This window comes from Kuraishia capsulata, genomic scaffold (assembly GCF_000576695.1).
Source record: "Kuraishia capsulata CBS 1993 genomic scaffold, Kuraishia_capsulata_scaffold_5, whole genome shotgun sequence".
NCBI lineage: Eukaryota > Fungi > Ascomycota > Pichiomycetes > Pichiales > Pichiaceae > Kuraishia > Kuraishia capsulata.
Genome location: NW_019172954.1, coordinates 760,921 through 776,286, shown reverse-complemented (window position 1 = coordinate 776,286; position 15,366 = coordinate 760,921). Strand labels below are relative to the sequence as shown.

Sequence of the window (15,366 nt, the reverse complement as noted above, 5' to 3'; positions counted from 1 at the left end):
TTAGTATACAGGTAGGTCTTGATGAAATTGGAGAAGTATTGCACCGTTCAGCTTTTGTCTTTGATCTTCTTCTCTTTCTTGTCTTTCTTGTCTTTCTTCTCCTTTTTGTCCTTTTTGTCCTTCTTTTCTTTCTTCTCTTTCTTGGGCGACTTCACTTCTTCATCCACAGTCTCCTTCACGGGAGTATCAACATCCATGGCACTCGTGTCTGCCACCTCATCCTCAAAAATAACCTTCTTGTTCAAAGGAGTGATATCATCATCAAATTTGATCTTTTTGTTTGCTGGAGTTCCCGAAATTCCTTCAGAAAACGCCTTCTTGGCCTTTGCTGGCCTCGATCCAGCTGACTCCACTAGGAGGGGCGGCAGCCCGCGCAGTTCTCTCTGTAGTCTTTTCAAATGACTCACCTTTTCACTTGGTGGACCAGAATATGTTGTGCGGGATCCCCCTTCCGAGTTCAAAGTCGTGGACAGAGATTCTTCTTCGAGCTTTTCACATTGATCAATGAAGTTTGATAAGATGACCTGCGCCTGGTCGTCTTCTATGACCCGAATGGCGGCCACATGTGCCACCACTGGCGTGTTCAGGGTGGACTTCCTGGGTGCTCTAGTGCGAACTGTGCTGGACATTGGAGTCTTTTTGTGTATTTTTTTGTGATACTTGATCCGTATCTTGAATGCCAGCCTGCTATAGATTAGAGAAGCCTACTTTTAATTTTTTTTGAATGTGCTGGTGTTTACCGAGCGCCGGCGTATTTTCCGTCCCGGAACTTTTTCAAGGCTTCCATTGAGGTTGAACGATACGAACAGCTTCGAGAGGAGTATCTCGGTAGAATATCTCAACGAGGAAATATCAAAATGTTCAGCAGAGCACTGTTGGCAACCAGACCCATTTGGTCCTCGACGTTGGTCAAGTGAGTGATACTTTTTGTGGAAGACCAACGAACGAATACTAACCCAGTCTCCAGACCAACGACCCAGTGTCGTAACATGACGATAACTTCCTTCAAAACCCCGATGGTTTCTTCCGTCAACCGCGTCGGTCTACAGTCGTTCATTGAGCAGCGTCTCACCACTGGTATCCAGACACCGCATATAATCCTGACACCATCGCCATTGCAGGCCTTTTTGCAGAGACGTTGGGGAAGAGGTGGTTTCCGTGGTGGAAATAGAGGTAACACATACCAGCCCAACACGCTAAAGCGCAAGAGAAGACTGGGATTTTTGTCCAGAATGTGTTCGAGGACGGGAAGAAGGATCATAAAGAACAGGAAAGAGAAGGGCAGGTGGTTTTTGTCGTACTGAAGAGGATAGATTATTAACTGTATATAGTTCAGAATGAAGGCACGACTGCTTTGCGCATATAATAGAGAACGTAGCCATGGGAGAGTTCGTCTGAGACAAGGTGACCGGGTATATGGTAGCATTGGAATGCGCGATTGGTCATTTCAACCAGGAAAGCCTCTATTATTGACTCGTCACGAAGCTGTAGAATACCCAAAAAACCGGTATGGTTTCCACTGAGACCTTCTATGGCATCTGCGAATGGCTTGATAAGATACTCGTTGTAAATGGTGTCTGAGGCCAGGATGAGATCGGGAGCTCCTCCGGGGAAAAACGCGAGAATATCGTTTTTCATAGAGTCGGAATATTCCCAATCGTACTCGGCAATGTCAATTTTGGGATAGTTCTTGATATCAGTTCGTCTGGTGTTTCTGGGAAGAGACGCATCTAGCGTAGTGGAGTGTACTTCTTGGGATAAATTCTCCTCGAGATTTTTTTTCAACAACTTTAAGATATGCTTCTGATCCGTAGCAAGATACCGAGAGCATTTGGGTCCAATCGTGGCACTTAAAATGCCAGAAACACCAGCACCCAGCTCGACAATCTGTAGCTCTTTCAAAGACGGTCCCAACCAGCCAGGAAGCCATTGCGCAAAAGGCACACTAGAAGACCACGCAACAAATCCTGTGGAGCTGGACTCTTTTCCAGAAAGAGATGACACGGACTGGTGGATCTGGAGATCGTGATCGTTGACTGTAACGTGTATAAGATCGGATCGTTCTAGATACCCCAGGCCTCTTTGGTTGGGAGGAGCAGATTGGGTGTATAGTTCATAGACATGGTCTGCAATTTCTTCTTCGGTCACGAGGTCTAAACCAGAGACATCTAATGTTTCCATCAATAGGAAGACGTTGAGATTAAATGTTGAAATCTAATCAAATATTTCAGCGCCAGACTGTCGTACTAAAAAAAGACGACACACACTAATTTTTCAGATAACGCTAGAAAGACGGCATATGCACCTGCGTTGACTCATCGGGCCGGTCACCTTTTTCCGGCGCGATGGCGGGCATTGGGCTTTGAAGTTTGAATTTTGAATTTTGAACTTTTCACGTTAGTTCTTTCTTCTTTCTTCACATCTACATCAGTTAAGTGAAAATGGCTCCTAAAAAGGCAGGTGTTCTCGGCGCAACCGGAAGTGTTGGCCAACGTTTTATTTTGCTGCTTTCTGAGCATCCTGACTTTGAACTGTCAGTTCTCGGTGCATCCTCAAGATCGGCTGGAAAGAAGTACGGCGATGCTGTCACTTGGAAGCAAACATCCTTGTTGCCTGAATCTGCTTCGCAAGTGCCTGTTTCAGAGTGCACTGTTGAGGCCTTCAAGGACTGTGATATCGTGTTTTCTGGGCTGGATGCAGAGTATGCAGGCCCTATCGAGAAAGCCTTTGTAGAGGCTGGCTTGGCTGTGGTTTCCAATGCCAAAAACTACAGACGCGAAGCTGACGTTCCTCTGATCGTCCCTATCGTGAACGCCGAGCATTTGTCGGTGGTGGAGAACAAGGTGAAGGCTGCTAAAGCCAAGGGCGAAAAGACCGGATTTATTGTGTGTATCTCTAACTGTTCTACTGCTGGTCTGGTTGCCCCACTAAAGCCTCTGACTGAAAAATACGGTCCTATTGACCTGTTGACCACCACCACGCTGCAGGCTATTTCTGGTGCCGGGTTTTCGCCAGGAATTCCAGGTATTGATATTTTGGACAATATAGTACCATACATTTCGGGTGAGGAGGAGAAGATGGAGTGGGAGACCAAGAAGATCCTGGGTTCCACCAACCAGGACGGCTCAAAATTCGTCCCTCTTTCCGACGACGAGATCAAGGTCTCTGCCCAATGTAATCGTGTGGCTGTTAGCGATGGCCACACCGAGTGTATCTCGCTGCGTTTCAAGAACAGACCTGCTCCTAGTGTTGAGGAGGTCAAGCAGACCCTCAGGGAATACGTCTGTGATGCCTTCAAACTGGGATGCCACTCCGCCCCCAAACAAACAATCCACGTGCTCGAGCAGAACGACAGACCGCAGCCAAGATTGGACCGCGACCGTGATGCCGGATACGGTGTTTCCGTTGGCAGAATCAGAGAAGACCCAGTGCTGGACTTCAAGATGGTGGTTCTTTCTCACAACACCGTCATTGGGGCTGCCGGTGCGGGTGTCCTGATTGCGGAAATTCTGGCTGCGAAAAACGTGATCTAGTGTTCCTGTAATATAATGACAATGCCGTAAGACTCTCTACTGTAAGATTACTCCGTTCTGGTACCGAGGCATGTCACGTCTGTCAGATAAGCCTTGGGTGACCTCTGGAATTGAGTGAACCGCGACCCCATCTCGCCTCAGCAGAAGGGATCAACAGGCTAACACGGCTAAAACACACACGAGAGCTCCACTTGGCCTGCTCTTCTATTTCATTTTAAAAATCTGAAACCCATTCACAGCATAGGCCTGAATCACATGCCATATACTCCTCCGATCCGTTCGCGTATGGCAAGTGGCGTGGCCACCGCTGACGATGAGGCTAGGGCTGCCTTTCGCTCCATAATCTCCAGAGAACCCACTCCGTCTTCTACGACGAATACAGAAAAAGCAAATGGCTCGGTAGAGCATGATACCAACACGAGTACAAGCTTCCTCATAGATGAAAAAGGTGACGATTCCGTTGTGGAGGACAACAGCCTTCAGAGAAACGGACAGCCTATTCTTACACCCTCGCCCATAGCCCCCACGAGGCCATCCACCTATGCCAAAAACAGGCAGCTACCAAGACCACTTACCATGAATTCTGCTTTGGCTGGTGCTCCGAAAGTGATATTGGAAGCTGCGGACGGCCGTGTTTCACAGTCCGCAGGCTCAGCCACCGGGACCCATTTCGCTGCGGCTTCGCCAGATGAGCTGATCAAGTTTCCCACCGAGTCCAAAGAGTCTTATTCCTACACACTGTTGTCGCCGAATTCGCTAGCGTTGCGGATCAATGTGCTAAAGAGGTCGCTGGAGATATTGGTTGATAGACCGGAGCTGATATCTTCTATGAGTGGTAATGACAAGATACTGGATTCGCCCATAAGTTCCAAGAAAACTCCAAAGTTGATGAATAATGTGATGAAGATGGAGAGGCGAGGATCATCTATGGCATTGTCCAATCTGTTAAAGCTACAAATGACCGAGTCTTCTCCAGCTAAAGGACAGCCCAAGAAGGACTCTCTAGGAAAGATAGCTAACATCGATAAGGAACTCAGCAATAACCTCAAAGACATCCTGGAGCTGCTGGACAAAAGCTTTGATCCCACAGACATTTCTGGCCAATGGGAGGACTCAAAATTGGTGCTTAACTTCCAGAATTTGTCGGTGTCGAGTGTGAACAATGTGAGCAAGGAGAATGCGCTACGAGTGAATCTTTTGCACGCCCTTTCCACTCCATTTGTGGAAAACATGCACAATATGGGAAGCGTTCCTTTGAAAAGAGGCATATCTTCTGCTGCTCTTTCCACTCTTAGCGCTCAGTCTTTCCAACAGGCAGATACCCTGTCGAATTCCATGTACGGTCCAGGAAATAGAGCAGTACATGCCGTTTCCACAGGAAAGAACATAGCACCTCAGGCTGTGTTCACGTGTGAGCTGGACTCTCCTTGGAGCATGAAGGCTGCGAATGACCTGGCTTTCCTGATGTTTGGAATCTCCAGGTCGTTGCTAAGGTCGTTGACGTTGATGGATCTCATTGCACCCAGATCTCGGGATTTCGTTCTCGACAAACTATTGAGAGCGGACAAAGATATAGTATTTTCGGGTGAGATTATTGCCATTTCGCGTTACGGTAAAGGCATTGCTTGGACTTCGCTATGGTCTAAGCGCAAGGGGGGCATGATGGTTCTGATTTTCGATCAGATTCCATGTGACGCCGTGGATATCCAGATAGAGAGAGACTTACCGCTCAGAGAGGAATACAAGGTGAGATCTTTCACAGAAAGCTCAGGTTCTTTGCTTCAAGGAATGAACCCGATAGGGCTAGACTTATCTGAAGTTTCACCATCGTTAGTCCAAGAATTGACTGGCTTGAGAGAAACTTCAGAAGTTGCTTCCCAATATGACTTCAGCACCAAAGAATCCGAAAGGATTAACAAAATCAGATATTTCACCGTTAGAGTGGAGAACTCCTACGCCCCATGTGCAATAACTTCTGTGCCTTTAGATTTGGACGATGTCTCCACGATAAGACTCAATGTCCACTCACTTCCATACATGTCCGGTACTTTTGTGATATCGTCCTCGAACTTTACGATTTTGTCTTTCAACGAGTCTATTGCGAAGAATTTGTTCGGAGATGGTCACATCGAAGGAGAAACCATTGACCACATCTTGCCCGGGTTCTCCAAGCTGCTGACTGCGACAATCAAACAGGAAACTTCTGTGAGGTTCCCACCAGGACTTGTTATTCCCGAGCACTATTTCAGAAAGTTGAATGCACAGTTTACTGGCAAAACCGATGACGAAAGAGAGCTTTTGTTTTTGAACTCTCGTGGAATTGACGGTAGGCATAGAGATGGCTTCAAGTTCAAGGTGGATGTACAACTGCGATTTGTTAAGCCTGAGATTTTTATTCTGTGGATTACATATGCACGCACCCAGGGTGCTTTCTCTGGCATAAAGTCGTCCAGAGCCAGCAGCATTGCTCCTTTGAGTCGACAAGTCAGTAACGAGCAGTACCCTGTCACGATAAGCTCCAGTCCTGTGGAATCGAGTTTTCAACACCACAGTGATGCTTTCAGCATGCCCTCACAGCTGATGCTATTTCCAGAGCATGAAAGCGAGATCAACTCCTGTGGAGAGTCTTCGGATGAACTGAGTCGGTCCAACAGTGTTAGAACTCAAAACAGTATTAGTCGCAGTGGGAGTCTCAGCAGAAACAGCAGCATGAGAAGCATCTCAGGATCTGTCACTGCACTTGGAGTCCCACAGAAACGGAAATCAAGTGAAAATGTCACCAAGAATGGCAACGGAACCAGGAGAGTGCCCTCTCTTTCAAGTGCCAGCAGCAACAGTTCTCAGGGAGAATCATCGGTACCGAAGGGTCTGAGCAAGACTGCTCTGGAGACCGTATCCAACTATGACATTGAGCGCAGCAGAAGCAAAGTTTCGGCTCTTACGTTCAGTGAGAGACCACAATTCAAGTCCACCAAGTCTTTACTGACAATAGAGAACGATGAGATCTCTAGAGTGCAAGCGACCTCGCATCTGTGGCCCAAAGTGGTGGGTGCCAAACGGCGCGAGAAGAAGTATTCTGAGTTCGATGTGATAAAGAACATGGGCGAAGGAGCCTATGGAAAGGTGACTCTTTGCCAGCACAAACTAGATCCAAAGTACAAGGTCGTGATCAAATTGATATTCAAAGAGAGAATCTTGGTTGATACTTGGGTTAGAGACAGAAAACTAGGCACAATACCTAGTGAGATCCAGATAATGGCCTCTTTGAAGAACGATCCCCACCCCAACATAATGAGAATCATCGATTTCTTCGAAGATGATATGTATTACTACCTGGAAACACCCCAGCACGGAGATCCTCCTGGGGTTGATTTGTTTGATCTGATTGAGGTGAAATCCGACATGACGGAATCGGAATGCAGATACATCTTCGAACAGTGCTGCTCGGCACTATCACATCTTCACAAACATGGTGTGGTCCACAGAGACATAAAGGATGAGAACATTATTGTTGATTCTAAGTGCATTGTGAAACTGATTGATTTTGGATCAGCAGCTTATGTTAAAAATGGCCCATTTGATGTGTTTGTGGGCACTCTTGATTACGCTGCACCAGAGGTTCTGAATGGCAAGCCATACGAGGGTAAACCTCAGGATGTATGGGCAATGGGTATTCTATTGTACACTCTGATTTTCAAAGAAAATCCATTTTACAACGTTGACGAAATCATGGAAGGAGGCTTGAGATTTCCCGAGTTCTCGGATGCCAGTGAGGAGTGCATTTCATTGATCAAGAAGATTCTGGTAAGGGACATCAAGCTAAGGCCAACAATGAGTGAGATTTTGGAAGACCCATGGTTAGACCTAAAATGATATGAGACAAATGATAAATAGCATAATAATGGAAGTCACGATACTAATCTAAAGACGACGGTGGGCATAGATGATTCTGTCGAGCCGGCGAAGCGACTCTAGGCGGCAAATTCACCTATCAAAAATGTAACATCAATACCGAATTGCTTTAAGCTTTCCACATGAGTTGCGGTCACATCAACGCACTTCCTGTAACTTTGCGATTTAGCATTGACCCCGTGCAGTTGTTTCCTCATAATGTCAAAATGCTTTCGAACTTCCAGATGACACCATGACACCAAATGTATGTAATTACTCTCATCAAAACATTGCATAAACAAGTCCGCTGTCGTCCTCAGAATCTGAAACCTAATCAGAGCGCACTGTGTTATGTAAAGAGGGATATCTCCCTGGAACTTTAGCTTTCTCAGCAGAGAGTCCACCTGCACATCGCGACTAGTCAGCAGCATATTCCATGCCTTATCTAGTTCATCCAGTTTGATGAAAAGCCCCATATGGTTCTTGAGATCCTCAGTGGATATCCGCGGATTCTTCACCTCAGTTTCTAGATGTGAAAGCAAAATCTCCTTGCACTTTGCCAGTTTGGACCTCTTGGACTCCAGCGACATCAAAACCGTGAAGTCTGATTGGTCTGCCTTCTTCACAAACTCATCTATCTTGTTTGCGAGGAACTTTATCATCCCCACAGACTCCACATGCCTGTGATGAGTCATCAACACATCCAACTCAGACAAGCCCTCGTCCACTCGCGAGAAATCCAAACTGGGCTCCTTCTTGGTATCCGGGGTATCCACAGATCGAGATCTGCGATGCATGTTCTTTTCGATTTCCTGTATGGAATGGCGCTGTGAGAGTCGCGACATTGACTTGATCTCTCTGGATCTTGAACTTTCGTCTTCCACTATCTGGAGATCATCCTTGGCCTGTCTTATAGAAGAACATACACGAATGAACTGATCCATCCGATCTGTCTGGTAGTAGAAGTCTAATGCCTGAGATGTCTTGAGGCGAATGACATACTTCTTCTCTCTCTTTTCATCAAACAAGGCCACATCTCTCATCGGCCAACAATGCGTAGCCACGAGACTTTGGTCATCAGGACCAGCCTTTCGTTTCTTCGGAGTTGCCGTCAAAATGTGATCATTCAGAACAAATATGTGCGATTCTTGAATCGGTCTCCATGTGGCACTGTTTAGTTCCACCCATGAGCTCGATTGGTACAGTATGTGCTTTCCCGCAGCCGAGCCCAAAAATTTCTGAGAGCCCTCCACGTTCTTAAATAGTCTGCTCATTTCATTTCCCCACATTTTGCCCAAAAGCATCACCGAGTTTCTATCGCGTGTCTTCTTGGATGGAAGCTGGTGCTGTTGCTTCATAGGGGAACCTCGTTTCTCCTCTTCCTGTGACAGTCTCAACTCTGCAATCTCCCGCATTTGCGAAATTATATCACCCATCCTGTTCATGTCCAGCCTGAGACTCTTTATTGCAAGCTCAGTGTTGTGTAAATCATCACCCACCTTCACAATACTCACCAAAGAACTGTGAACGTTCTCTTTCATCTCTCTATTATTGCTATGTTCCAAAGATTGCAGAGTACTCACAAATTCATCAATTTTAGAGGCACTCGAGTTCTTCAAAGTCAACCGAATGTACTTCTCGGCTTCATAATTTGGGTTCTTAATATCGTCCACCAGGTTCATTCCCATCTTCGGAGGAGCAATCTGCTGCTTCTGCTGCTTCTGCTGCTGCTTCTGGTTCCCAGCCTGACTGGAACTGATCAAGGACTTGGAATTAGGAGGAAGACTAGGCATTCCCGATCCGTTCGAGAAATCTGGCCTTGAATCATCTTTCATCTTCACGGAAAATCTCCGGTTGATCCCTCCGGCGGAGGATGAGGAAGCCGGTTTTCGGATCTGCTTCTGAGGATTTTGCAGATCCGAGATTTTTCCTTGTTGTATTTTGGGAAGAGGCGGCACATTTTGAGTATCAAGCTTGTTTAACCCAACAAAAGGATCCAATCTAGCCGACGAACTGGACCCTTTACGTGGTGACTGAGGCTGCGACGATGCGCTATTGGAATGCGAATGCGATGTAGATGAAAGTGACTGTTTCAGGTTCTGCCATCTTCCCTTGGGCACTTTCGACCTTCTCAATGATTTATCACCAGCCATCTTGAAATATCCGCGCAATTGGAAGGAGTGATGAAGTTCCTTTGATAACACAACATCTACGTGACATTCTTGGAGATCTCAGATGCGGTCGTGCGGTCCCAGATCATAGGTAGCGTACCCACCAACTGATACCGGTTCGGCTGAACTTTGGCAGACTCTTTGTAATTTGCAAACTTATCCAACGTGTAGGAATATCGTTCTTGAACTCTTTCTGTCCATGTTTGTGGGATTTAGTTCAAGATGCCAATTGCGCAGGAGACTGGAAGCGTTTGAGAGAATACGAAACTATTCAACCGACCAGTGTAGCCTCTCATCATTCTATCCACTGAACCCAAATGCATCCACGCTAAAGCATATTCACTTCAGAGGTGTTTTACCGTACGCTGTTGGCGACAAAATACAGGAGCTTATCGTTTCGCGATTTCTACAGTCGAAAAAATACAAAATTTTGTCTCAGAATCCCAGGAAGCGCGAAGGACTTGGAGAAGCTCCAGTGAAGCCTCATCCGGTTGTTCTCTCTTTCGAGTTCGAACCCACATATACAGGCGGAAAAAGAGAAAAGCTGTCCGGGTCTCACGATTACAAAAAGCTCAAAAACGTGGACTTTGTTCAAACTGACAGGGGTGGCCAGGTGACCTTCCACGGACCTGGCCAGGCTGTGCTGTATCCATTATTGGATCTGACTGATTTCCACAAGCTCACCTCTAAGTGCTACATATCGACGTTGGAGAAGACCATTGCAAGTGTACTAAAAAACAGCTATGGACTGGATGCATTGACAAATGAGAACACCGGCGTTTGGGTCCAAGGACAAGGCCCCCAGAAGAAGATCTCCTCCATTGGAGTCAACGTGCGGAGGTCTATCACATCCCATGGAGTTTCCATAAACTGCAGAACTGATTTATCGTATGTCAACGATCCCAGAATTGTGATGTGCGGCCTGGAAAATGCTCAACAAACATCAATAGAGCAAGAAGGCGGAAAGTTTGACAATATAGAGTCCATTTCAAAGCAGGTTGTTGGTGAATTTGCCGGTAGACTGAGAATTCCTAATGTTGAGTTCCTGGTTGTTGAGAACGCTGCTGAATTGTTTGAGACGTGGGAGAAAAAAGCTTCAATCGAGGCGTTCGATTGAAATATCGTGCTTTTCGATATTAGAGTCTGCTGTTCAGCGTGAGGCGGCCTCTGGTATCAATCGAGATCTGTATATAGCGCAGTTCATTTGAAATAAGTAGACACCCATTGAATCAAATCGGGAGGAAGAAGTCGGAATACGACACAGAATGTGGTGAGCAGAACCAGAAAAGACAATCCGAATTTTGAAGAACGGGCACCTTTTTGAGCGATAGCGGTACTCGCATTATTATTCACCTTCTTTAGAGACTCAGGTGCAAGTAACAACTGCTCATTATCAGGCTTTTCCTCTTTATCTTCTTGAAGAGTAGTCTCTGGCAGCTTTTTGAGAGGAGATTCCACGACTTTATCGGACAATAAACTCTCGTCTTTCGAAATCTCTCCGTCAGGAAGAGGTATTTGATCCCCTATGATATCCCTTGCGTCTTCAATTGAATCAGCATGACTCGTATTCACACCGTTGGCTTTAACTGCTGTGGCTGACTCCAAAACCACTCTCTCCATCTCATCAACCTGGGATTGAAGCGCACTCATAGCTGACTGCGCGGTTTCAAGATCTCTCTTCAAACTCAAATTCTCGCCCTGTACGCTCTTCAGATTGGTCTCTACCTCGTTCACTCTGTTCTTCCAACGCACTCCCTCTTCTTTCATGCTCTTCTCCAGAGCGAGTCTCTCAGCAACATCATTATCCTTCTTGTTTGTGCGAGGAATAGATTGCGTATAATCTGTCAAGAAGTTGGCAATGCTTGACAGTTTCTGGTGCTGCAGATTTTCATTATTGATCATTAGTATTAGCTTTCGTATCACATCCTCAACTTTGGAGCTGCTTTTGATGTTGAGATTTTGAACGAGTTCTTGGTTCTGAGCGGGGGCTTTCACTTCTTCGGGACCAACAGGACTGATTCCCAGATCTTGGTCAGTTAGCTCTTTCAACATGGCCTCCAGCACTGGATCATCCTGCTCGTCAATCACATCACCAAAAATCAGCGAATCAAGAACTCCATTGAACAATTCCAGTTTCTCGGATTCCACAGAACTCGGCGACTTCGAACTTTTGATTATGCTATCGTAATCGTCCAGGCCTACCAGCTTGAGTTCTGCGACCCGACAGGTAATCTTCTTATGAGTCAGTTGGTTCTCCAGAGTGGTGCCAAGGTCTATCTTATCCTCCAACTTCAGCTGGTACTCTTGTAAAGGAACCAGTTTGTCGTCATTCACAAAAGTTCCATTTGAGGACTTCAGATCCCTTAAATATAGCAAATTATCCTTGATGTAGAGTTCCGCGTGGGTCCTGGAGAGAACCCTAGAATCGAAATATCCGTCGGTGATTTTGTTGGGAACCTTGGGACCATTCTGTCTTCCAATCTTTAACGTTTCCGGGAAAACAGGGACATTTAGAATCTTCAAAAGATCACCGCCTGAGCTTTCAAACGGAACCAGCTTAACGACATACACGTGTTTCTGCAGCTGCGGGATAGCCTTGGCCACGCCATTCTTTTTGAGTTGCACGTGGCTATGTAGTTGATTCGGTTGCTCTGATTGAACAAGCGAGTGTGATTGTTGGTACGACTGCGTTTGCGAATTGGCTTGTGGGGGCTGCAAACTAGCCTGTGCTGGGGACTCTGCAATAGGAATCGGATGGTAGTTGCTTTGCGTTCTCGACGTGGACCTCTTTCGCTGGAGTATCCGGTTCACATTAATCTTATCCGAGTCAGAAACCGGCGGTCTCGTGGCCATTTTGGTTTGCTCCATGTCTGCAGGCGTTGGATCGAAAGCGTCTGCGCTGGGTGTTCGATCAATAGGGTTGTTGATGGATTGGAAATTATGATGGTTGGGATTCTGACTCTCGTGATTAAGGTAATGCTGGTTTATTTGGTGATAGCTGTCTCAGTCTATGGCAATAAGTGAGATTCAGACCCTTGTGTTAGGTTTGATCAAGTAGTACAACTGTGTTTTGAAGCGTGAGGACTAGACCTGTTGGCGTAAAGGTGTCAACTAACCAATTTTCCGAATCGGGAAGAGATACTGGAATCGCTGGGTGGACTTTGGGCGGCTAATTTAGCCTGGGATATTTGGCAAGTTGACGCGATCGATGACTGAAATAAATTAATGATATAATATCCAAAAAATACTACATTGTATATACATTGTTTATTTTTTAATTGAAGTTTTGTTTGTGGAAATTGAGTGAGATATAGAACTGTTGGGTTTGGCCCACTGCGGCGCTTAGACCCAAAGGGATGATCCTTGACTCTTTTTCAAAGCCTAAGATCCATCTTCATCATCCTTGTCTTTCTCCTTCTGAAAGGAAACATCCCCGAAAAACAAGCCATTGTTCTTGCAAAAGATCCAACAGTGCTAGGGGTGCCATTGACTACCCTTCTGGAGACCCTATCTCTGACTTTCGGTCTGGCGGTGGTTCTTTTCGTGACTCTGGACGGTCTGATTTTGGAAATGTATGGCTTTCTGAACTTCACAAAGGCATCCGAATCAGATATACGACCCTTAGTTATGAATATCCACACTGATCGGTTAATCCGTTTGATTCTTCGGTACCTGGAGTAGCGTGGAGGCGGAAGTGATCTCATAGAGGCTAGAGGGCACGCTGCACGTCTCTAGTAAGTAGCAGATGTACTTCTTGTCAATGACCTATGGTGGAAATTTTGAGCTACCAGTGGCGGCCGCTATTGGTCAATTTGTCAAACTAATTGTACCCACTTTTTTGCTAACTCCGTATGTGACGCAAATAAAACTCTGTTCACTATCGAAAACCGAACGCCCTTCGAGCCGCACAGAACTATTTAGTGCCCGAACCAATCGTCCTTTCCAGAAGCCTGAACTTATACGTGGAGCTTAATGACGAATCTGGTATTCATTCACGTCAACCACTGAAAACTACATTTTAGATTTCAAGCTTTGGTGCTTTTGTGTTAGAAGATTTCTGGCCAATCACGTTTCAAGTTTTGGGTCTACTTTGCACCTCATTGAAAATTGGAATCACAATCTCTTTCAGTGCTGCATATGGAAGTCTTGTTTGATCATGAGATTGTTACTGGTACTAGCACTGTTATTGGCCTGTGTTTTAGCAGATCCGGACTATTATAAGGTGAGTTAATGATAGGGAAGACTACTCGGTATAGCTGACGTCATGCTCCAGCGTTGGCCTTTAGCATTGAGCTAGGTGACTAACTTTACAGATCCTTGGAATCTCCAAAAATGCAGACGATAAAGAAGTCAAGAAGGCTTACAGAGCGATGAGCAAGAAGTATCATCCGGATAAGAACAACGGTGATGAAGACACCAACCACAAGTTTATTGAGGTGGGCGAGGCGTACGAGGTGTTGAGCGATCCCAAGAAGCGTAAGCTCTATGACCAATACGGAGTTGAGGGAGTAAAAAACGGTGGTGGCGGAGGAGGAGGTGGAGGAGGCCAGTACGACCCATTTGACATGTTTTCACACTTCTTTGGTGGTGGAGGACACGGTGGAGGTGGAGGACAAGGCAAGAGACGAGGCAATGATGCCTCTGTGTCGATTGATTTCACACTGAAGCAGTTCTACAATGGAGAAACCACCGATTTCACAGTAAGGATGCAAAGTGTGTGCAGCAAGTGTGATGGAACGGGGTCTCAGGACAAAAAGACACAGACCTGTCACGTGTGTCATGGAAGTGGAAGAGTACGGATAAAGAGACAGCTTGCGCCTGGTATGATCCAACAGCAGGACATTCCGTGCCAACAATGTGGTGGAAAGGGAAGTGTGGTGAAGCACAAATGTACCACATGCCAAGGAAATGCTGTGGTCCGCGAGGAGAGAACATACCCTCTCCATTTGCAGCAGGGAGCACCTAGAAACAGCGTTGAGATCATACAGGGAGAAGCAGACAAGAGTCCCGATTGGGTGGCCGGTGATCTGCACGTTGTCATGGGCGAGAAGCCAGACGGGAACTTGGGTTATCGTAGAGTGGGTATCAATCTGTATCGCACAGAGGTGCTTTCGTTCAAGGAAGCTACTCATGGGGGCTGGACGAGAAAGATACCTTTCCTTGACAACTACGATCCGAGCATAACATTGAGTCGCGAGGCTGGAAAGATGGTTCAGAGCGGAGAGGTGGAGACTATAAAGGGCAAGGGTATGCCCAAGCACAATAACGAAGATGAGCACGGCGACTTGTTTATAGAGTATGTGGTGGTTTTTCCAGGTGGAGGGAAGACGGTGAAAGATGAACTTTGAAAGCTTTGACAAAGGACTCAGCCTGGGAGAGATGGAGTTTAGATGCAATTAGGGATGAACTTTAAAAGCCAAGCTGTGACTTGGAGGTCAATAATTGCCAAGGTTCAGATGCATATTGGGCATGGGCAGATCTGAGATCAAATCATTTGACCAGTTCGGTCTTGCTAGGTGTCGAATTGCTGACCGTTAGAGTACCGAGTACTTATACCGTATGACACACAGGCAGTCACGTGGAAAAAAGGTGTGCCAGATATATCTAGTTAGCAACACCAGTAATAAACCAGCTCTTTTCAATAAACTTTATATCTGATTAACAGTGCCGATTCAAATCAATTACGTGTAGTTACCAAATGCGTGTCCCACGCCAAGTTTGGGTATGACCTCGAACTCTCCACAGAAATCGGGCCGCACCATCATCGTTTA

The 15,366-nt window shown here is 46.1% G+C and overlaps 10 protein-coding genes across 10 annotated transcripts; 5 read left to right on the top strand and 5 right to left on the bottom strand.

Moving 5' to 3' along the window:
- Positions 1-47: 47 nt before the first annotated feature.
- Positions 48-629, bottom strand: KUCA_T00004398001 (uncharacterized protein; the record flags this gene model as incomplete). Its single annotated transcript, XM_022601128.1, has 1 exon — positions 48-629. The coding sequence occupies one exon, from the start codon at positions 627-629 to the stop codon at positions 48-50; it is 582 nt and encodes a 193-aa protein (XP_022460406.1).
- Positions 630-857: 228 nt separating this feature from the next.
- On the top strand, positions 858-1,304 carry KUCA_T00004397001 (uncharacterized protein; the record flags this gene model as incomplete). The annotated part of the gene is made up of 2 exons (XM_022601127.1): positions 858-913; positions 968-1,304. 2 exons carry the CDS (start codon positions 858-860, stop codon positions 1,302-1,304), a joined length of 393 nt encoding a protein of 130 aa, XP_022460405.1.
- Positions 1,305-1,332: 28 nt separating this feature from the next.
- Positions 1,333-2,181, bottom strand: KUCA_T00004396001 (uncharacterized protein; the record flags this gene model as incomplete). The annotated part of the gene is made up of 1 exon (XM_022601126.1): positions 1,333-2,181. The coding sequence occupies one exon, from the start codon at positions 2,179-2,181 to the stop codon at positions 1,333-1,335; it is 849 nt and encodes a 282-aa protein (XP_022460404.1).
- A 260-nt stretch (positions 2,182-2,441) lies between these two features.
- Positions 2,442-3,533, top strand: KUCA_T00004395001 (uncharacterized protein; the record flags this gene model as incomplete). Its single annotated transcript, XM_022601125.1, has 1 exon — positions 2,442-3,533. One exon carries the CDS (start codon positions 2,442-2,444, stop codon positions 3,531-3,533), a length of 1,092 nt encoding a protein of 363 aa, XP_022460403.1.
- A 255-nt stretch (positions 3,534-3,788) lies between these two features.
- Positions 3,789-7,406, top strand: KUCA_T00004394001 (uncharacterized protein; the record flags this gene model as incomplete). The annotated part of the gene is made up of 1 exon (XM_022601124.1): positions 3,789-7,406. The coding sequence occupies one exon, from the start codon at positions 3,789-3,791 to the stop codon at positions 7,404-7,406; it is 3,618 nt and encodes a 1,205-aa protein (XP_022460402.1).
- Positions 7,407-7,504: 98 nt separating this feature from the next.
- KUCA_T00004393001 (uncharacterized protein) lies at positions 7,505-9,577 on the bottom strand (the record flags this gene model as incomplete). The annotated part of the gene is made up of 1 exon (XM_022601123.1): positions 7,505-9,577. One exon carries the CDS (start codon positions 9,575-9,577, stop codon positions 7,505-7,507), a length of 2,073 nt encoding a protein of 690 aa, XP_022460401.1.
- Positions 9,578-9,794: 217 nt separating this feature from the next.
- Positions 9,795-10,712, top strand: KUCA_T00004392001 (uncharacterized protein; the record flags this gene model as incomplete). Its single annotated transcript, XM_022601122.1, has 1 exon — positions 9,795-10,712. The coding sequence occupies one exon, from the start codon at positions 9,795-9,797 to the stop codon at positions 10,710-10,712; it is 918 nt and encodes a 305-aa protein (XP_022460400.1).
- Positions 10,713-10,795: 83 nt separating this feature from the next.
- KUCA_T00004391001 (uncharacterized protein) lies at positions 10,796-12,463 on the bottom strand (the record flags this gene model as incomplete). The annotated part of the gene is made up of 1 exon (XM_022601121.1): positions 10,796-12,463. One exon carries the CDS (start codon positions 12,461-12,463, stop codon positions 10,796-10,798), a length of 1,668 nt encoding a protein of 555 aa, XP_022460399.1.
- Positions 12,464-12,969: 506 nt separating this feature from the next.
- KUCA_T00004390001 (uncharacterized protein) lies at positions 12,970-13,299 on the bottom strand (the record flags this gene model as incomplete). The annotated part of the gene is made up of 1 exon (XM_022601120.1): positions 12,970-13,299. One exon carries the CDS (start codon positions 13,297-13,299, stop codon positions 12,970-12,972), a length of 330 nt encoding a protein of 109 aa, XP_022460398.1.
- Positions 13,300-13,751: 452 nt separating this feature from the next.
- KUCA_T00004389001 (uncharacterized protein) lies at positions 13,752-14,943 on the top strand (the record flags this gene model as incomplete). The annotated part of the gene is made up of 2 exons (XM_022601119.1): positions 13,752-13,817; positions 13,909-14,943. The coding sequence occupies 2 exons, from the start codon at positions 13,752-13,754 to the stop codon at positions 14,941-14,943; spliced, it is 1,101 nt and encodes a 366-aa protein (XP_022460397.1).
- Positions 14,944-15,366: the final 423 nt, after the last annotated feature.